Genomic DNA, 22,825 nt, shown 5'->3' on the forward strand with positions numbered 1-22,825 from the left:
TATGGTCAAATAATACTAATTTGAATTTAATTAGTAGTATCTAAAAATGTATTAGTCCTACTACACCTACTATCAACTGTCTCATCACCAGGAATTGGGCAGCATGCTTCCTCATCAGTGTTCATGGCTAGTTGGTACAATTATTGGAGCTCTTCAGTCTTTCAAAGTTGTTATTATTTAAAATATTTGTAACCTTAAACTCTTATAATTGTCTGAATTCATGCAGCACCATGACAGAAGCTGGAAAACTAAATTAGGGAAGGGAGCAAAACAAAACCATCACTCATCAATTTAAGAACTGAGCAGTATTCACATGGATAACTCCAGTCATTTAATGAACCAATTCAGCTCCACATTCTTGAGCTATATTACTGAATGGGTGATACCCATGCCATGACATCAAATAGCTAGCATTTATATAGTGCCTACTGTGGGTCAGGTATTGGGCTAAATGCTTTACAAATATTTTCTTCATTTGTTTCTCACAACAGCCCTGGGAATTAGATACTATTATGAGCCATATTTCACAGCTGAGGAAATTGAGGCAAACAGAGGACAAAGAATCAGAAAATGTATAAGGCTATATTTGAATAGGCTTTCTTGAATCCAGATCTAGCAATCTATCCACAAAGTCAGTGGTCATGCACTGAGCTGCCTCGGAATGTATTCTCTTAGAGGGAAGGGCCCTCTGCCAGGAGTCTTTTAAAAACAGAATTAGTATATTAAAAACTCTCAATGACATTAAAATGCACTCAGTTTTTTTCCCCTCTCCTTACTAATCATAAGTGATTCTCAAAATAAAATTTCAGAAAAAATTTAGAAGGGAGCAAAGTCTCTTCTCATTAAATATCTTTTTTTCCCCCATTAAAAAGCACAAGAACAATAACCCACAGAAACAACAGCCAATAACTAACAAGTGAAGTTTTCCTCTTATTTTCCCTCCTGGTTCACATGTAGCAACAACAGAGGGACTGTAGCTGAAGATATTTTCATTGCAGCCTTGACAAAAAGGAGGGGCAGTAGGTCAACAGGAAAACAAACGTTATCTGGTGTAAAGCCCTTTTGCCCATCTTGATGGAGGCCAGCTTTGCCCTGAGACAGCCAGGGATTGATTCAAGGCCCCAAGGGCTGTGCCAGGCTACATATTTTACCACAAGGCATCTGCCTAAACCAATTGTGTGGCTGCAACAAAGCAGAGCTTGTTTGAAAAGAAAGAATGAGTTGAGAATGGAATCAGCCATTCTCCCCTCACCTTCTTGAGGGAGGAAGAGGCTGTTAAAAGCAGCAACACAGGATATGAATACACAGCTGGGCTGACAAAGCTCCAGTAATTTTCAAGGTCTCTGGAAGTATACCAATTCATGACAAACATCTTTCCTTTCTCTTAGGCACACTTTTCTCATGTTTTGTTACACCTTCGGGCTCTGCCCTTTGTACACTGTAATGGGAGCAAATGGTAATAACTGAATAGACCTTCTGCCCAGCTTCCTTCCTTCTCCACTTAATATCCCCCAAAAGTCAAACTACTAAGGTGATAGGGATTGTCAAGGGAAGTGACTTCTTTTCTCTTTGCTCCCTTCTCATTTTTTTTCAGTTTCAAAGGCTGTGTTTCCTGAAGGATCTAGCAGAGGATTAGTGTTTAAGGAAGGAAAGTCTCTTCAAATACAAAAGGATTCTCTCTGCTTTGAGGACATACCATAAAAAGCAATCAAATTCATCTTACCTTTCTGGTTACTGCTGGATCCAGATAGCCTTTTAGCTTCTGGATGTATGTGTGAGGAGGATTCTTTACTTGAAATCTTTCCTGCAGAGAACACAAAAGAAACAGAAAAATATTTAAGCTGTGAAGAATGACATATCCTCTCACATTCATAAGGATAAATATCACACATCAACACCAGAGATAATATGAAAACAGTCCTAACAAAGAGTCAGTTGGCAAAAATGAGAAGCAATCTTTGTTTGTTATGAACTAAGCTGTATTTAAGGATCAAATCCCTGAGTTTTGTAGATAAGGAAAAGAGATTCTAAGAAGATAAACAACTCTGACCAAACTAATCAGTTGTAGACTCTGATAGAGCTTAAGGTTCCTGACTCCCTGACTCCACCGCCAGTGCTCCTTGCAGGATCCATTTTACAACATGTCTATTTAATTCATTCTCTCTCTCTCTCTCTCTCTCTCTCTCTCTCACACACACACACACACACACACACACACATCAAATTTTAGTATAGCAGTATGCACATCCATCTCATATTATATGATTACATGTATGTGTATACACATACACACATATATATAGCAAGCATGTATATATGTGTGTGTATAAATTTACTGTAAGTCAGCTAATCAAGCATTTATTAAAGGCCCTACTATGTGTCAGGTATTGTGTGGAGTACTCTAGTGCCTTTCTTCTGTTAATTATTTCCTACACTGTATATTGGCTTTGTTATATTTGTTTGCAAGCACTCTTTCCTATTAGACGATGAACTCCTTGAGGTCAAGAGTTGCCTTCTGAATCTTTTTTGTATCCCCAGTGCTTGGTACACAGTAGGCACTTAATAAATGTTTATCAATTGATTGAAGGGCAAAAAACAGCCCTTGCTCTCAAAAAGCTCACAGATAGCTACTATACATATTCCAATATAACTAACTACATACATGACTAGTGTGATCTTGAAAGCTCAATTAAGAATGATTTGAAAATAGATATAACAGAAATTATATATGTAAAAGAACTCTATCCCTTTCAAAGTAGTGACCTCTGAAGGTATTGTGTTCTACTAGTCTGATTCAAAACAACAACAACATTCTGGAGCTTTAAAAAGAAAAAAACCCGGCTCTATTACTCTTCAGTAAACACTCTGAATGAGGAGGAGGAGGAGGACAACTGACACTTAGAAAACCCAAAGTCTTGGAAATTGATTTACAAATTTCATTAATACATTAACTCATTAATCATGATAACAACCCTATGACATAGATATCAGTATTGTCTCTTCCTTTATAGATAAGGAAACTGATACTCAGAAAGGTCAAATGATTTCCCCAAGATCACACAGGTATAATCATTAGCATAATTTAAACCCTGGGGTTTCTCGCCTGATCACATATCAAGAGCTCACTGTATCACACTAGTCCATGCAGACTCTAGTACATCTTTCTAATAGCCTCTTTATGGAAAGTTCTGCCACATTTACTTGTGGATGTTATATAAAATGAGTCTTTACCACAAATCCAGGAACTTCTGGAAGATGTGAAAAAATACCAAATAATTCAAAATAAATATGAATACACTACTTTGGAGTGTTTTTCATCTTTTATAAAATAGAGGTGAAAACCAATATTATTCTAATATGAAACTACAATGTCTTTCTTGACAGATTTTAAATCTCCCATTAAAAAGAATTTTCATGTTTTATACCATAAAATCTTTCTCCTCAACAAAATCAGAGGCAGCATTCTATTTCTATGACTCCCATTATTTATCCACAATAAATCTAACTACATCAAAGATCAACCATTCTTTACTATTATTTATGTCAATCAAGAAAACTGCCACAGTGACCTACGTACTCTACACATACAATGATGCAGGTCAGAAAAGCTAATATACATGTCAATTCTAGAAGTATAAGCTGATTAATGATGGAAATTAAAATTTAGGGAAAATTTGCTATGCTCATTTACTATTCACAAGGCAGCTTGGTATAATGGAAAGATCACAATACCTAGAGACAAGAGATCAAGTTTTGAGCTATAGTTCTCCCACTTTTCTCCCACATCACTGGACAAATGACTTTACTTATCTGGTGCTCAGAAAACGGTGATGGTTATGGCAGAAGTACTCTATAAACCCTTACAAGTTACATTCAAGTTATTATTATCATTCATAAAGTTCAGATAAAGTCAAAGTTAGTACTTGAAGTAGCATATGAAATCACAAGGTGTATGAATCCTACTTCTATCGTGACTTCAGGGAAGATGTGGCCTCAGTTTTCTAATCTATAAAAATAAGCAATGAAGAAAATTGAACTAGATGTTTCTAAAGTCCTTATTTAAAAGTGTGTTTTCTTCCCAAAAACCAAAAAAAAAGTTCTTTGTATTTATTTCTCCCAATCTTCCGTTTGTTACAAAGTTTTTAGTATTTCAAAGATGATTGGTAATTACAGAGCATATCTAGCCTCTATTTATTCTATAAAATGTTTAGTAAGGAGAGACACAAAAATTAAACATTTTACCTTAATAGTCACTGCTAATTTTTTCCCTTCCAAATAATTTTTACTTTCTTCATCAAATTTGTTCCCAAATGCTTTGGAGATATTTTTAGGTTTTATAAGGCTAGAGTTCTACTGTGATTACCATTTTGATTTCTAACAGTATTATCAGGATAGAATATAATTGAAAATTTATATAGTACATGAGATTTTTTTTAAATTATTGAAAGAAATACAATCTCAAGGCAAGAGCATCAACATATCACTATTTTTTTTTCCTTTTAAAACATTGACAGATCAATTCTCACTTGGAGACTTAATTATTTTTCACAGGCACATACAACTTCCTGCTGTTAGCATCTCTATGGCAAAAATTCTTATTCTGAATCAATTAAATTCCATGTAAGATCAGATAGAATCATTACCATCATTACCTGCCCAAGGGTAAAATAACTGCATGAAGTTCTGTGGAATGAACTTAAATTATTCAATGATTATTTACCATCTCTAAACTCACTCATGTAAAATATGTGGCTGATATCACAAAGAAATCAGATGCAAATAATAAGAGGGTAGTAGTAAAAGGTCCAGATTTACAGTAAGAGGATCTGGATTCAGAGTCTGCTTCTGCTTTCTGACACCTACATGACCTTGGACAGGACACTATCTGTGCCTCAGTTTCCTCAGCTCTAATATACAAAGATTGGACTAAACTAGAAATTCTTAACCACTCATCTGTATCAGACTGCTTTAGCAGCCTGGTAAAGTCTATAGCCTCTTCTTCAATAAATGAAAGAAATGCTTAGTTTTTGTTGAAAGTCAGTGGAAATAAAGGTGAATTTTTTATTTTACTATCCAAATTCATAGATCCCTTGTTAGGGAGAAATCCGGTGAGCCCAGATTAAGAATCCCTGGACTAGATGGTCTCTTAGGTCCCTTCCAGCTTTAAATCTAAGCTTGTATGATTGTAAAGTACAAGTTCTAATTCTTACAACTTAAAAAGATCTTACACAAAACAATTTTAGTCCTATTTTCATGACTAAAGCTAGTCCACTAGCCATAAAACTCATTCTCATTCTTATTCCTATTTACCTATTTCTTCCTTCAAATGATGTCATTTCACTGGTTTGGATATTACTTTCTCTAATGTTAATTCCAATATTTCCATATCTAAGTAAATGACTTTCCAGCTCCAAATCATTACCTGGTGGGTAATCTTCAGACTGGTACTAGATAATAGACTAACAATCCATCACCCAGCATGAACTTCAAGCCTTCCCACATGAGTAGAATATGGGTAGGTTACTCTACTGGTAGGGACTTTGAGAACCAGGATGATCACTAGGCCACTATCAGGTGCAGAACACTAGGCCATTAATGTAATAAATAAGAACCTCTAAACACTATTAACAGAAATATACCACACACACACACACACCCCATCATTTTCCAAAAAATGGGACAAATACATCAATCAATTATTTTCATTTTTTCATTTTGGAAGTGGGGTATCAGGGAGGAGGGATCCAGACCCTTGATTTTTAACCATTTAGGAAGCTCTCTGTGAGGAACTTCCTTTACTAATTCAGGTAAGTATCTGTCCCACACTTGCTAGTCTAAAAGAGCTGTGACCTATCCAGAGTCAACAAAGCTCCTATGTATCCCAATACTTAAATCAATTCCCAGGCAACTTCTCTGTCCACAATACCCAACTCTGTTTTAAGTATTGTGATTGGGGAAGAACTTAGATTCTCCTAATCTTTGGTGGTGTGGCAGATAGAGCCCTGGGGTCAGAAAAACTTGAATCCAGCCTTGGATATTTACCAGCTGGGCGATTTTGGACAAATTATTCAGCCTCTGTCAGTCACAGTTTAGCCATCTATAGAATGGGATTAATAATAGCAACTTCCATCAAAAATTGCTATGAGGACCAAATGAAATAATAATTATAAAGTACTTAGCACAGAACCTGGCACATATACATGCTTTTATTCAGTCCCTTCAATCGTGTTTGACTCCATGTGACCCCATTTAGGGTTTTCATGGCAAAGACATGGGAATGGTTTATCATTTTCTTCCCCAGCTCATGTTGCAGATAAGAAAACTGAGACAAATAGGGTTAAGTTACTCACCCAGGGTCACACACATTAGCCATCATTATTATTATTAGACTACCAGACTGCATCTTTATGGCTGTCAATGTCATCTCCCTACTCAAATTATCTCATATTTACTTATCTGTTTGAATTATGTCCTTCCTGGGGACAAGCATTATATGTCATATTTTTATCTTTGTGAACTGTGATCATAGGAGTTCAATCAGTGTTTGCTGAACTGAATGACCTGCCCAAAGTTTGCTGCTGTTTGTCCTCATTCTTGAAGAGGACCATGACATCAGGAATGAGATAACCTGACATGCAAGTTAACTGAATTTAAGTGAAGGAGGCTGGGCAAGGTCACTTGCCTCACTTTCCCCTCCAGAGCCACCTGGATCCAGTGGCAAGATATAGATCGAGATGACTGGAAATGGCCCTGGATACAGTGAGAGATCTTGGCTTTTTTAAGCCAAGATCTTCAACACATATCAGTTTGACTGAGGCTTCGTCCATTTAGTGAATTACTAAAACACAGTATACTGGTGAGCACACTAGCCCTCAACTAGCCACCTGAGAGACACACTAGTTGTCTGACCTTGAGAGAACTATGGAATCTCTCTGAACCTCAGTATCCTTCAGTATAAATTAAGATAGCTGGCACTAAAAAATCTCTATCATAAAATGTGAGGAAATTCAGCTGAAAACACAATTATTTCTTTGTTCTAATACTAAAATATTCTGATTGAACACTTTTTAAAATCATATGATCAAAAAAGTCAGTGGTTTTTTTATATATGTATATATATATATATATACATACATACACATACATATATATAATAGGTTAATATTTTCTATGCCTTATTTGAGGGAACTAAAGATACTGTCAATAATAAATACAACAAACATTTATCAGTCACCTACTATTAGAATATTACTGTACAAAGTACTAGAGAAAGGGAAAGTCTGGATAAGACACAGTCTTTATAGTTTTGAAAGTTCACAAACATAAATAACTATACTATACAATATTACACAATACCTGCAAGGGAAATACTAGAAGAAGTTTGACTGTAAGAGTCATTACTAAATCAGGGTCCAAAGGAAGACTTGACTTCTTGAAGTAGATCTCTTGGGGTAGAAGGGGGAGTAGGGTACTTTAATGATGGGAGAATGCACACGGAAAGAAGAGAAGTGGAGGACATTCCATGAATACATAGTCAAGAACAAAAAGAGTGAACATGAGAGAATACCATGGCTTCCCTAGGTGACAGTGAGTAGTGATATCTGGCCAATGCCAAATGAGACAATGATAAAAATGTGAGATGTGCTATGTTGTAGAGTACCTTGAGCATCAGGTAAAAGAGTATGAACTTCCCTAGGTAGGCAAGAGGGACCCAGTGACAACAGCTGGAGAGAAAGACATGCTGATACCTAATCACAAATAAGATACATCTGACAATTTTATAAAGGGCAGATGGGATCAGATAGGGAGTGAAGATAGAACTCTTTAAACATGCTATTAAACAGACAAGTTTGATGATAATGACATTCCTGCTACTAGGTTGGGAAAACTATATACAAGACATAATGAAAAATTATAATTGATAAGACTTGGTTACTGACAGGTTATGAGAGAAAAGAGTCAGAAGTAAGTTGGAAATAGGAGTTGTTGACTTCTTTGTCAACAATACTTTGTTACTTTTTCTTGAGTTCTCAAAGTCTTTGAAGTATGCTTTTTAGTGATTGTACCTTAGAAACCGTTCCCTGATTGATTAAATGGTCAAAAGACATAAAGACAAAGCTTTCAGAGGAAGAAATCTAAGCTATAAATAACCATTTGAAGAAAATGTTATAAATCACCACTAAGAAGAGAACTTACAAAGCAAAACAATTTCTCATCTGTCTGACTAGCAAAGTTCAAAAAAAAGAAAAAGGGCAAATGCTAGAGGGACTGAGGGGCAGGGACCAAAAATGGTCTCCTGACAGAGAAGTGATGTTGGACCCTTGAACCAAATTGGAGTTTGTTTGTTTGTTTGGCATGTAGACAACACAAGAATTTGTTTTGCTGAAATACATATATTTATTACAAGAGTTTTGTTTTTGATGATTCTTTTTTTCAATAATGGGAGAAGGGAGGAGAGAATAAAAATGAATTGTTAATTTTTAAATTAAAAATTTTGTCTAGGAGCAGCTAGGTGGTGCAGTGGATAGAGCACCAGCCCTGAAGTCAGGAGGGCCTAAGTTCAAATCTGGCCTCAGACACTTAACACTTATATATATATATATATATGCCATAAAATGAATGGAATTTAAATTGCATAAGAATATGCTTCCTTAAATTGGTTTTTAATTTTTTTTAATTTATGCCTAAGAACTAGAAAATGAATGTTTTGAGCTTTTAAAAGCATACGTTTACTACCAAGTCTTCTGATCATTATGACATGCTTCTCTTCTGAGAATCAAATAAAGTTGTTTTGGGGAAAAGAATGTAAAGCTTTAAGAATTCTCTTATTGTTTAGGGTTGTCTAGCTAATCTCAAATGAAGCTACTATTTTGATTGATAAGCAACAGAACCTGAAAAGGCAAACCTCATAACTTTAAAAAACATTAGTTTTTTTTTTTTTAATCATTATGAATAGTTTTAATGTATACCAAATCTTCTTCAATTGAATGGCTAATATTTGGAGAATTTCAGCACTACTCCAAAATGTACTTAATTTAAAGCAATTCTTGGGAGAATTTTAAACTTTGTTTTTATTCACATTCACAACGATTCAAGTTTCTCTTCTGAAATTCAAAACTGACATTTTCTAAGATAACTTTTTGAACATACTTTCTTATAAATACATTATTGCAAAGGACTTTTAAAATGCTAATTTCCATAGCAGATATTCTGCATAATCAGATGAAATCAGTCTATTTTGTGCCAGGCCCTAAGCTACATACTGAGGATACAAGTACCAATAACAAAACAATTCCCACTTTCAAGGAGAGGAATAAACATTGAATTTAAAAAGAAATTAAATATTTCAGTCCTGACTCTTACACCTAATACTGTATTAAAAGGAGAATTTATGTTATGAATATGCTTTCTCATATGGAAAACTGGAAGAAGGAACATTTGCACTATTTACTTTTGAGGGTTGTCATGATGAAAGTGCTATCAAGTACTATGCTAAACATAAGTTAGCATTATTTTACTGATTAAATCCTATTCTGATGACAATTTGGTTGCTCTAGATTTTTTGAGGTTATGGCAATGAAGTTCAAGCACTGGCAAATGTCACCAAGGTTGTAAGATTTTAAGTACACTATGTTGAACACAAGATCACAGATTTATGTATCAAAAGGATTTACAGAATCCAACCCTTTCATTTTAAGAGTTGTAGAAATTAGGGCACAGGGAAACTTAAGTGATTTGCTGAGGATCACACAGTAGCTGAGGCAGGAATGGAACCAAGGCCTTTCTGATTCCAAATCCAGTGCTCTACCCATTGCTCCACACAGCTTCAACATTGATATGTCATAAAAAAATCAACCTAGATAAATAGATTCTGAGAGCTTCACCATCAGGAGACTGGATCCCAGTTGAAGGAACTTTTAGCAACATTCATTAAGGCCATCAACAATGAGGTAGAGGAATTGCAACGTGTCAGAATTCACTGAAAATACATACTTGTCTAGCATAAAATATTAATAATCTAGGTTCTTTGCATATGAGAAACAGAAAAATCTTCATTAAAAAGTACTTCTCTGGAGCAGCTAGGTAGCGCAATGGATAGAGCACCAGCCCTGAATTCAGGAGGACCTGAGTTCAAATCTGATCTCAGACACTTAACACTTCCTGGCTGTGTGATCCTGGGCAAGTCACTTAACCCCAATTGCCCCCCCTCCAAAAAAGGATTTCCCACTTAGTGACTCAAAAGCTCTATTGTTATCCCTTAAATAATACAAGAAGTTGGGTCCTCAGACCATTACATGGTTCTTCTCTGAAGGATTTGTAGGAAGGCATAAATGAAATTTATACATCATGCATAAAGCATAGAGAGACCGAAAATCTTCAATCACTTAAGTAAAAAAGGCAACAATATTTTCATTGTCTTTTATGAAGAGTTAAATCAGTTATTTTCATTTAATTAAATACTTCTAAAGCTAAATTTGAAGGTAGTTGCTTAAGTTTTCCTTCTTCAATGCCAATGTTGTTGTTGTTTTGGTGATTTCACAATCCACAAATATCCACTATTCCTGATAGACAACAGTTGATGAAGATTAGAATGTTCCCAAGTAGTCATAATAACAGTTTAGATATTTCCCATATTCAAATGTGATGAGTTTGAGGACTCTCCTATATCACAGCAGCATAAAATTCAGAGTTGGAATGGACCTGAGAGACTATCTAATCCAATTCCCTTTATAGATTAAGACAGTAAGGGCCAGAAAGGTTTTTTAAAAAATTTGGCCAAAGTAATTTAGGGAGTAAGCATCAGAGAGGCATGTGAACATGCTCCTCTAACTAAAGAGTCTGTGCACTTTTCACAATATATTTGAAAAGTTATTCTTTGTGTATACTTCCACCAATTTTCAATATTTTTATGTATGGATTTTATCACAAAGAGATAATCAAAATAATAACCAAATTGAATTCATTCATATTAAAATGTATTTGATAAAGACAAAAACTTTACTACCCATTCATTTATATTGAAATGTATTTGATAAAGACAAAAACTTTACTATCCATTTTTCATCATAAATCTTTTGATTTCAGAAATGTTTCAATTTCCTCTATAATTTAAACCATGTTTTCAAATTTTCACCTCTTAAATGATAAGCTAAAACTCATCATGCAATAGTACATGGAGTCTATGTGGTTCAGAACCCATCTCTTTACAAAGAATTGCAAATATTCAATTCAATAAATTGCTCTTAAAATTTTCATTTTTTTATTAATTAGATAAAGATGTCATTTACCAGGGTTTTTTTGGTTGGTTGGTTGGTTGGCTATTATTTTCTACTGAATAAAACTGCATCTCAGTAGCTGAGCGAAACGTGAAAAAGAAATGATGGAGGAGATAGTGTCAGAGAAGCCTGGGAAGATTTACATGATGATAAACAAGTAAAATAAGCAAAGTTAGGAGAACAATTTACACAGAGACAACATTATAATCATAAAAAAAACTGGAAAAACTTAGTAACACTGATCAACAAAATAACCAACCATTATTTTAAAGAACTAATTAATGAGCACTTAAAAACATGTTACCCACCTCCTTATAGAGAGATGAAAGACTCAATGGAAAAAATGATTTTTTTTTGTTTTGTTATATTTTCATTTCTAGACATGGCCAATGCAGAAATTAGCTTTTCTTGACTATAGATGTTTGTGACTGAAGTTTTTAGTTTGGGAGACAAGCAGGAGGGAAAGAAAGCAAATTTGTGCTCACTGAAAAAAAGTTAATTTATATGTTTAAAAAAACTGGCTAAGGGTACTTCTGTCCTTGAAATTTATTTTTTGCTGAAAGAGATAAAAGAGGGAATGAAAAAGCAGCATGAGATTTCTATTACTCAGGCATATGTTCTGGATTCACTATATAAATTTAGTTAGCACTTATTCATATTGACAAAGTATAATTTACCTTAACCATGAAAAGACAGATTTTGAAGTTTTTAGATTTTAAAATGAATGGATCCTTGGCATTAAGTTCTGAGGCATTTGAGCTAACTTTATAGTTTGGGGAAATCAATGCTGATACCACTCCTGGGATATTTTGGGTTTGTTTTGTTTCTGTTTGTTTGGGGAGTGGGAGGAGATGTCAATTTAGTGCCCTTGACAAGTACAAAATTCTCATAAAACATAGGGAAATCTTAATTTGCTACACAAATGGCCATGAGAATAGGCTACTCATACAGAGATTTTCTCATAAAGAGAAAATGGGGAAGACAGCATTTATGAAGCTGGATCTTATGGCTACACTTTTAAAAATCTATTTTGACCACTGTTTCAGAAACATAGTGCTCTTAATATGACTAATATGAAAATGTATTTTACATGATTGCACATATATAATCTATATCAAATTGTTTATTATCTTAGGGAGGAGAAAATTTGGAACTCACAATTTTATTTTAAATTATTTTATTTATTTATTGTTTATTAAAATTTATTTCAAAAATTAAATTTAAAATAACTTTTAAAAACATATAGAGCTCTTAAAAGTGACCAAATGTGGCTGGCTTAGCTGAATGTGTCATATGCAATTGAAACCACTAGCTATATTATAATGAAGTTTATCTCTGGAAGAAAAATAAAACCTTGGCCTCTTTTTAATCAAGAATTAGATCATAGTTTATTAATTAAGGACTTTCCACAGCTACTTCTAAATTTATACATCCACCCAACAACACCTGCAGAATTTGTGACTCAGCTATATGTATGTGTATACTTACATGGGAAAATGCTTAATTGGGGTTAATTGGATGTTAATTGGTACTGCTGCTATAACATTAAAACAAGGATAGCTAGCTGAATATGAAAGTAAGAAGTTCAAACTAATTCTTTATGGTCCTCACAGAACTTCCAGACTAGCAGTACCCTAAACTCTGAAGGGAAACAAACACTGTTAGGTTCATTCAAATGAGCTTTGAAATTCTGGTATTCAAATCAGGCAAACCAGAGAAAAGAGAATCTAAGAGAAGTGAAGACAGGAAATTTTGGCTCCTGAGGCCCAGCATTATTTAGATTTTTTCCCCCTCCCATTCTATTTAAATTGCTCGTGGCTATATATTATATATGTATATGTCATATATTAGCTAAATTGTGTAAGCTGATTTGACATTATCAGTAATAAAAGGATGTCACCCTCATTTTACCATTATGAATGTTTTATGATGTTCTTTAAACATTCATTTTGGATGTTTTCAGATGGCATGAGTTGTCTCTTCCCTTTTCCTATAGAGAAGTGAACCACTTGAGTTTGTTTTCTAATAACTAAATAAGCAAACCAATAATCTAAATGATCACCCATCATGAGCAATATGGGAAACAAAATACCATTAGTAAGCATTTACTCATGATATCAAATGTTCTTCAGAATAAATGCTAAACAAAGGAAGCTGACAATGTGGAAGACAATACTGGCACAGACAGACCTACATAAGACCTACAGACAATGAACCCTAGAAAACATTGCATTAAAAGATATAAGTCAATTCAAGTATTATTATAGTAGGATATGAGCTCCTTTTCTTTGTATTCATATTTCCAGTACGTCATATACACAGATGGTATTTAATAACTGTTTTGTTTAATTTAAAGTAGTGTCCCTAAAGTCAAAAGAGGGCAGAATAGTCAAAAGTGGATGATTAATAATGTTCAGTGCTATGAAAACCAAGTCCCAAAAGTTGGTCAGGGAGAATTTTTAATCCCCAATAACATTTGAGATAAATCAATCAATAAATATTAAGCACCTACTATGTGCCGATCATGTGTGGCTGAGGATTCAAGTATGAAGAATGAATTAACCTACTCTCAAGCATATATATTCTAATGATGGATGGAACAAATATCTATAAAGAATAAAGCCAAACATAGGACATTTCTTCTTCTATGACTAGTGGGAAGTTGATTTAATTTCATAGAGCACTGGATTTGGAGTCAGGTAATGAGTTTAAATTCTGATTCTTATCATCCTGAGTACAGTGTTCTTTCTATAAAAATCAAGTCTACTTCCAGCTAGTCATAGAAAAAGAAATCTATGTTTAGCTTTATGTTTTACAGATACATGTTCCTACACCTCTATAGCCTACAATCCCATGTATATATAACGAAGTAAAAAATAAGTAAGAAAGGGAGAACCTCCCCCCCAAAAAAAGATAAATCAAAATGAGATATTGTTTCCTCACCATTACAATAATCAGAGGAAGTCAGCTGAAATATTTATAGCTGATAGATATTTGTTATAATGACTCAATATGGTAGTTAGAGTGTTAATACAATTTCCTAAATAGTTCCTTGTCTTAAATCATATCACTCTCACTGAATTTTTCATTGCCCTGTTGCTTGACCAAGGCCACTGTCATTTTAAATTTAAGCTCCAACAAGATGTATAATATAGGACCATCTGTACTTTCCTTCCCTCATTCCTATCTTTAAAAGTTAGCTAGTTGGCCATCTCTACACTCAATTGTGCTTCTTCTCAAAAAAATTTAGCACCTCAGATCCATTCCACAGGCAAAGATTTTTTGGAACATTGTGTAACATTCTTTAGTGCTGAAAATAAAACACTTTTTTATTTGGGGAAAGGATGAAAATTTCCAAGTGTTCCATTACAATTCTCAGTCTGAAAATAGCTTTGGTGAGACTTTTCCAAATTATTTCCTTCTATTTAGACTAGGAAGATTATCTTCTAGTTAAACAGGTCTTTTTTCATCAAAATACCCTCCAACTTATTTTCTAGTGAAGTAGTATATATTAATTTGAATTCTCTAATTCCAGGTATAGCTTTCAAAAATTTCCAAAACAGAAAAGTGTTTAATTTAATTTTGAAATAAATGTTGTGCCAACAATATAGTATTTCATTATTTTATGAAAATTTCTTAAACTCCAGCTTTTAACCTTCCACTATCCAGTAAAACTTATAATCTTTTTAGGCTAAACTTTCCATTTTTTTAAAAAAAAAGAAATTGCTTTCTTCAAACAAATATTTAAAAGGAAAGAAACACACAATGAAAATAGTATTTGACTTGAAGTGAGGAGACCTAGACTCAAAATCTAGCTCTGATATTTATTAGTTATGAGATTGTGGGCAAATCGCTGATACTTGAGGTAGCTGGGAGGCACAATGGACAGAGAAGAAGACATGAATTAAAATCCAACTTCACTTATTAGCCATATGACCCTGTAAGAGTCAATTCTCCTGTTTACCTCAAGTTTTCTCAATTTGCAAAATGGGGATAATAATATCAATTCACTGTCAGGTTTGTTGGGAGGATCAAATATGCTTAGCACAGAACTTGGAACTTAGCAGGCATTATATAACTGCTTCTTCCCTTCCCCAATAAGTTTTCCTACCTGTAAAACGGGGTTAGCAATATTGGACTATTGTAAGGAAAGCATTCTGAAAACCTTAAAGCGTTATATAATTGAAATTAGCTACTGGTATCCACTTGGTAAGAGGGTTATATGGGACTCCATTTCTCTCTCCTTCCCTCCCCTTCCCCCCCTCCCTCCCAACTGTTATTTAGAGGATAAGAAAGAAAACTTGTGAAACTACAAGGTCACATTCATGCTACCATAGAGCTGTGGGGGATTTTCCTAAAGTACAAATCTAGCCACATCACTCCTTTACTCATTAAATTTCAGTGGTTCCCCATTGACTCTAGGATCAATGACAAACTCATCTGTTTGCCTTTTAAAGACTTTCACAACCTACTTCCAATCAATCTTTTCAAGTGTTGCTTTCTTTTACATGCTCAGTGGTCCATTCTTGCTTACCAGCTCTATGCCTCTGCAACAATATCCCTCCATGCAATCCTTTTTCATCCCTATCTCTTGCAATTCTCGGTTTCTCTCAAAGAGTCGATCAAATGCATCTCCAACATGAGTCCCTTCCCTGATCCCCCTTGTTGCTAGTATTTCCCATTCCCCCAAACACCTTTTATTTTATAATTCATTTCTTGTTGTTTTTCAGTCATGTCAGTCATATCCAACTCTTCATGACCCCATTTGAGGTTTTCTTGGCAAGGATACTAGAGTCATTTATCATTTCCTTCTCTAGTTCATTTTACAGATGAGACAACTAAGGCAAATAAGGTTAAGTGATTTGCCCCGATCACACAGCTTGAACTAAGGTAAGATTTGAACTCAGGTATTCCCGATTACAGGCCTAGAGCTCTATCAACTATAGCACCCACATACATACATATACACACACACAACCTTCTCTGAGACAGAACATAAGTACCTTGAGAGCAATAAATTTCTTAATTTTTGTCTTTGAACAGTGTCTGATACATGGTAGGTGTTTAATAATCACTTCGGATTTAATGGGAATCCTATATAATTTATTACTGTAGAAATAAGGAAGATATAAAGCATGACTCACAGCAGAAGGTTATTGTTCACAAAAAACAGGAGTCACTTAAAACTGTTTGCCTCAGTTTCCTCATCTGTAAAATGAGCTGGAGAAAGAAATGACAAATCACTTCATACCTCTGCCAAGAAAATCCCAAATGGAGTCCCAAGGCCTCATTTAAGTAGCTAAATTGGTAATTCAACAGATAATTTCCTACCTATGGTTGCTATCACATCACTATTTGTGGTCATTTGCTCTCAGAATTAAAAGAAAAAGCAAAAATTTACACTTCAAGATTTGTTGACAGAGACACAACAGAACTTTATAGCCCTGATATCTACAAACTAAGGTAAAATAGGCAATTATAACTCCAAATCACCCAAAAAATTGGTACAATTTGATCCAATTCAATTCCCACTTATTAAGTACCTACCATGCAGAAGAGATCATCTTAAATAGGAAAATAACATATGTGAAGCACTCAAGGGCTTTGCAAAACTTCAAGGGCTACATAAATGCTTATTGTTATTAGCCATTATTACTCAAGGATCTCACCTTCTACTAGTAGGATATAACAGGTAAGCAAATAAGCCTAAGCATGATAATTTGAGAAGGAAGAAGAAAACTATGCACTAAGGTGACCAGGAAAATTTCCCTATAGACCATGGCACAGACTCCAAACCTTGAAGGAAGCTAGCAGTTCTGAAAGGAGAAGTGAAGGGGAAATGTGGTCCAGGTGTGGGAACAAAGACTACAAAAACACAACATTGGGAGCCGAGAAAATGCTATATTATGAATAACTTCTGTATAGATACATTTCAGTTGGTTTCTTTTAAAGCTTCATTCACCCAAGGTCCTGTGTTTACAAAATATTCATAACATAAGTTTTTGTAATAGCAAAGAACTGAAAACACAGTTGATTCCTATCGCCCTGAGACTGGATAAACAAATTGTGGTATAGAATATTATTATACTATAAGAAATGATGGATGTTCAGAATTCAGAGAAAAATGGGGAAATATAAGTAGATAGTCTGATGAAATAAAAGGAATCAGCAAAATAATATATACAATGACTATAGCAATGTCAACAGAAAAAAAAAATTAACTCAACACTATAATTATGATCAAATTTCTTCCCAAAGAAGAGACAAGAAAATAAAACCTTCCTCCTTTCCTAAAAGAAGGGGACTATGGATTAAAATGACATATATTCTGTTGGATTACATTGATATGTTAATTAGCTTTGTTGAACTACTTTGTTTTTTCCAGTTTTTTACTCTTTATCAATGCATGGACCTCTGGGGAGGGTAGAAGGAATCTTTGGGGAAATCCAGATAATGTAAAAATAAAAGATTTTTTAAAAAGTATTTACACTAATACACATTCAGTGATATTTATTAATAAGAAATAGCATGAAATGAGAAAAATCTCCATTAGAAACAACATTTTAACCAACTATGTCTTGAAAATAGGCAGAGAAGAATTAGAGTGAAGAAGCTAACTTTAAATACCCAATATTGTTGTAGAACAATCAAGAAATCCCATTAATGTTAGCAGGTAATCTAAAATATGAAATGAAGATAACTTTTTTTAAGGTTGAAAAAATAAATAAATTCAAATAATGTCAACTTCTAACCATGTCATTATCATTGACTGTGATTTATTATAGTGCAGAATTAGAATCTTAGCAATGGCTCTGATTTAATTATATAAAGGTTATATAAAGGCATGATAAAATAAGTTTTTTATATAGCCAGCCCATCCTCCACCATGCAAAGATTATTAATAAAGAATGAGATCATACAAATACAATCAACACTCCATAAAATAATTATTTTGGCCAAATTATATTACATGCATTGTAACTGAGTGTGGTTAACTTTTATAAAAGTCTATCTTGATCTTACTCTTGGCTTAACATGTCACAATTAAAAATAAAATGACCAAATACAAGCCAAACTGTCATTCAAAGCTGAACTAATAATAAACATGCCCCACCAAATGGTTCCATAAATTCCTTTTGCTTTCATATCCTTCTAAAAATCTTCCCATTGTGACTCATTAGTTCATTATATTTTATTTCAGGCATATGCAAATCGGATCACTAAACCTTTCATGAGACTAAAATTTTTGATCAACCTCTTTTAATAACAACAATAAATCGCATTTTATATAGTACTTCAAGGTTTACAAAGCATTTTCCTTACAGAAACCCCTTTAGATAGTAATTGAAATTATCCTTATTCCCATTTTACAGAAAAAGGAACCAAACTTCAAAGAGATTAAATGACTTGCCCCACAGGTTAAGTCACACAGATAGTTTTACTGCAGGACATTAACTCAGGTCTTCTCATTCTGAGAACAGTAATTCTTTTTACCAGCCTGTAACGCCTCTCATCAATCCAGAAATAGCACCATTAAATCTCTCTTTTCCAGTACCCATCATCAGTTTCTTAAATCAGAAGATTTAGAAAATAGAAATAGTCCCCCAGAGCAGAGTCAAATTTAACCATCACTGAATATCTTTTAAGTGCAAATCACAATACTCTGATCCTTTGTTATGCCCATCAACTGCTTTCTTTGATCCTACTCTCAGGCAAGGGAATGAAACTAGAAAATCAGGAAGTTGACAACCGAAACCACTACAAATTTCAAAGATCTAAACTCAATTGTACCCTCACAGTGCCAGGCACATAGTAAGTGCTTAATAAATGCTCATTAACTGACTGAATGGCATATTGTAAAATCAAATGCTATTTGCTGAACCTGGAAAAGTGCCCTTTTTATGTTCCCAAGGTTTGATTTGCAAGCATCCAAAAGAACTCCCACTAGACAACAATTAAATTGTTAAGTAAACTGAAATGACAATGATTATCTAAATACATAGGAACTTTCAAGTGTAACTTGTGTAGGCAAATAGCCACATATGATATATAGAATCTCTTTAATATGTAGTTTATCATATAACATCTCTTTTATCCAAACCATCCAACATGGCCTTCACCCTAATTCAGCCTCTATCATTATTGGCCAGGATCCTAAAACAGCTTCCTCATTGTTTCCAAAACTGCCAAAGTGGTATTCCTAAGCATAAGTCTGAGCATGTCACTCGTTTGCTCAATAAACTCCACCAGCTTTCTATCATCTTTAGGATCAAATACAATTAAAAAAAAAAAAAAAAACACATTTACAACTTGGCACCAATGTATATTTCCAGTCATTTTATATTACATCCTTTCTCACACACTATGTCTGAGTCAAATAGAACTTAGTGTTCCTCCTACATGAAATTTCATTTCCATCCCCAAGTTTTTGCATTACTTTTCCCCCCATGCCAGAGATGCCAGGTCTCTTACCAGATGAGGTCCTGAATGATGTTTTGGACAGAGAGAAACTAAAGAACTGATCCCAGAGGCAAGCAGGGAGAAGGTACTGATAGAGTTCAGTTTAGCTCCATCCTACCCTTTGAGGAAGTCATCCAGTCTGAAATACAAGTTATGTCTTGGATATAGACATATCCCTCTATAGGGGTCTTCAGCAGTCTCACCTTGCCATGTTCTGTCAGAAATCCCATCATGTCCTCGAGGTTAAATTTTCCCTATAAAATCTATATGTGGGCCATCCCATAGCTGCTGCCCTCTTTTGAGTCAGTGGTTCATGGCACTCTGCCTCGGGGTGTCTTTCCCCTTCCTCTTCCTCAAGCCAGGTGAAATCTCCTCTAACTCTACTATGCTTCCCAACCCCACTTCTCCTTACAGGTAGCTAATTCTTTTAGGGTACTAAATTCCTTTCAGGATTTAGTCTGCCAGCTCCAGGGCATGCGCCAGCCTCATGGAGTACCTTTCTACTGAGTAATTGTGACTTCCACTGAGGAATTTGTCTTTTCTATGTTCGCCCAACTCTATTTTATATTTACCATTCCCAGTGTCTATTGTATCCCTTCATTTTGTCTGTAACCTGTTCCCCTAAATAAATCTAACTTTTGCCAAAGAAAATGGACATTGTGAATTCTTCATGTAACCAAACCTTAACTTTTGGTATCTACCATCATCTGGTGTTTACATACATCATGTAGGTCCACAAACCACAAACCTCTTAGAATCCCTAGAATCCCTTTAAAATGCAGCTTAAACATTCTAATATAATAAAGAGGTCTTTCCCAATCAATCCCTGTAACTAGTAGTATTTACCTTATTTTGTTTTAATTTGCTGGCATTTGCATGTTAATCTCCCCTTTTGAAATGTAACCTCTCTAAAGATAAAAGAGTTTTTCATTTTTTGTCCTAGTACTTGGCACATAGCAGAAGTTTAATAAATGTTCACTGATTAATATATCTAGATAGGCCATAATAAAACTACATCCCCCAAAATGGAAAAAAAAAATCAGCATCTTAAAACCTAATGTGTGGGCAGCTAGGTGGTTCAGTGGATAGCGTGCACACACACTTACCAGCTGTGACTGTGGGCAAATCACTTAACAGTGTTTGGCTCAGTTTCCTCATCAGTAAAAAGACATGAAGAAGGAAATGGCAAACAAACTACTCCAGTTATCTCTGCCAAGAAAACCCCAAATAGGGTCAAAGTCAGATGAGACTGAAACAGCGAAACAACCAACTTGGTGTGTCTATCAGCAAAGTGGCAGATCTACCTAATAACAAACAGCATTTTGCTTTGAATCTGCATGGTAAACAAATCGATATTATAAATTCTATGCTATATGACTTTCAGACCTTTCCCTGACCTACCATTACATGACCATCTATGTAAATATTCTCTGGATTCATACAAATCAAGATCCATTCTTGTTTTCTCATCCACTGTGACTTTTGGCCAATATTCCTACAAGTCCTCCTTAGAAAATGTTCTACAGAGCTTCCTCTTGTTCTTAATATTTTATAGATAATGCCATGATTATCCATCTGTTATTCCTTGCTTTGCACTTATTTTTTTCCTAGTCCATGTGTTACAGATGATTCTTATCCACTACTTCATACACACATATTGCAGGTTACTTAGAATCAAATCAAGGATCTTTTCATTGTTCCTTGAGTCACCTGAGATTTAGATATTCAACCATGAATAAACCCACACTTCATGCTTATAATAATTACTGCAGACTACAAAGAACATATGCTGATTTTGATGTTTTGCAGAATTAAGCTGTTAACAAAGCTCAAATCATTCAGTCATGATTTATTTATGATCAAGAATCAAGAAGGTTGGGAAGAGACCTTGGAGTTCATCTAGGAGAAGGCTTTTGTTTTACAAATAAGGATGTAGATAGGTTAAAACAACAACCTTGATGTTATACTACTGATTTCCTTTGCTGAAATGAAGAAAACACTGCTTTACAACTCCAACAGAAATGTAAATCAAGATACACCAATGTTTTCTACTCCCTCAACTGCTCTCTCAAGCCTTCAGGAATCAAGTATTACTGAAACAGTTGTAAGACAGACTGTGTTTTTAGCCCCTAACTGCCCTGCCTCCCCCTTAAATCTGGCTTGTATGAAACCTGAGTGCCTACTATAATTGGCCTCTTAGTACACAGATGCTCACAGCTGCAGAGGCAGTTCTTGGAGGTCGCTATGGAAAAGTAAAGGAGATGGGGGTAGGGAAGAGGTATGATGAATCCAAAGAATAAAAACCGCTTCCAAGCTTTGCAAATAAATGAGTGACTGCCTTAGGAACGGAGCCAAGAAAGGAAGGACAGGGAAGGCAAATAAGTGATACATCTGTGCTGGCTTTAGCCCTCTCTCTCCTCACTCCTGAGAAGCTGATATGAATTCTGGATCACAAGTACTTTCTCCAAAAATCTGCTACAGAAGCAGGGGGCTTTTCATTGGTCCAAATACAGGAAAAGCATTGTCTTCAGACACAGAATAGAAAGGTAAGCTTTATATAATAGATATTTACAGGTTCATATACACTAGATCCCCTTCTATTCTATGATGTACATAGAAATGCTTTCATTTAATATTTAAGTTCAGAATTTTTAAAAATTAAAAAAAAAAAAAACACACACACACACACACACACACAAAGCCCAGATACCAGCCCAGGCTGAAAAGGAGACTACAGTGAGATCAGAGCTGTTTGGAAGGAGACAGAGGAAATTTACAGTAGGTCCCACAGCTTAGGAATTTGCCAAAAATAGTGGAGATGGCAGGATAAATACAGCACAGCAGGTTATAAGGATGCTGTGAGCGACTGCAAAAGGGATAGGGAAAAGAAAGAAAGGATGAGGAAATGCCATCTGTTTCACTACCATAGTAAGTAGTTGGGAGAGATGGAGAAGAGAATTGCCAAGACTTTTCTTTCTTCTACATTTACTAAGTTGCCCCCCCCCCCCCAAAAAAAAGACATGAAAAAGAAATTGGAAAAAAAATGCTTCAGTCTATACCAAGAGTTCACACCAGTTCTTTCTAGATGT

General features: G+C 34.8%; 1 protein-coding gene across 7 annotated transcripts in view; it reads right to left on the reverse strand.

The window, feature by feature from the left end:
• Nucleotides 1–22,825, reverse strand: part of FMNL2 (formin like 2) — a 350,157-nt gene that overhangs the window by 119,605 nt on the left and 207,727 nt on the right. For all 7 annotated transcript variants that reach the window (XM_031960660.1, XM_031960659.1, XM_031960661.1 and 4 more), the window contains exon 3: nt 1,724–1,804. In XM_031960660.1, the coding sequence (XP_031816520.1) occupies nt 1,724–1,804 (81 nt within the window). The remainder of the gene's footprint in view (nt 1–1,723; nt 1,805–22,825) is intronic.

The sequence above is a fragment of the Sarcophilus harrisii genome, chromosome 3, assembly GCF_902635505.1.
Source record: "Sarcophilus harrisii chromosome 3, mSarHar1.11, whole genome shotgun sequence".
NCBI classification, from domain to species: Eukaryota; Metazoa; Chordata; class Mammalia; order Dasyuromorphia; family Dasyuridae; genus Sarcophilus; species Sarcophilus harrisii.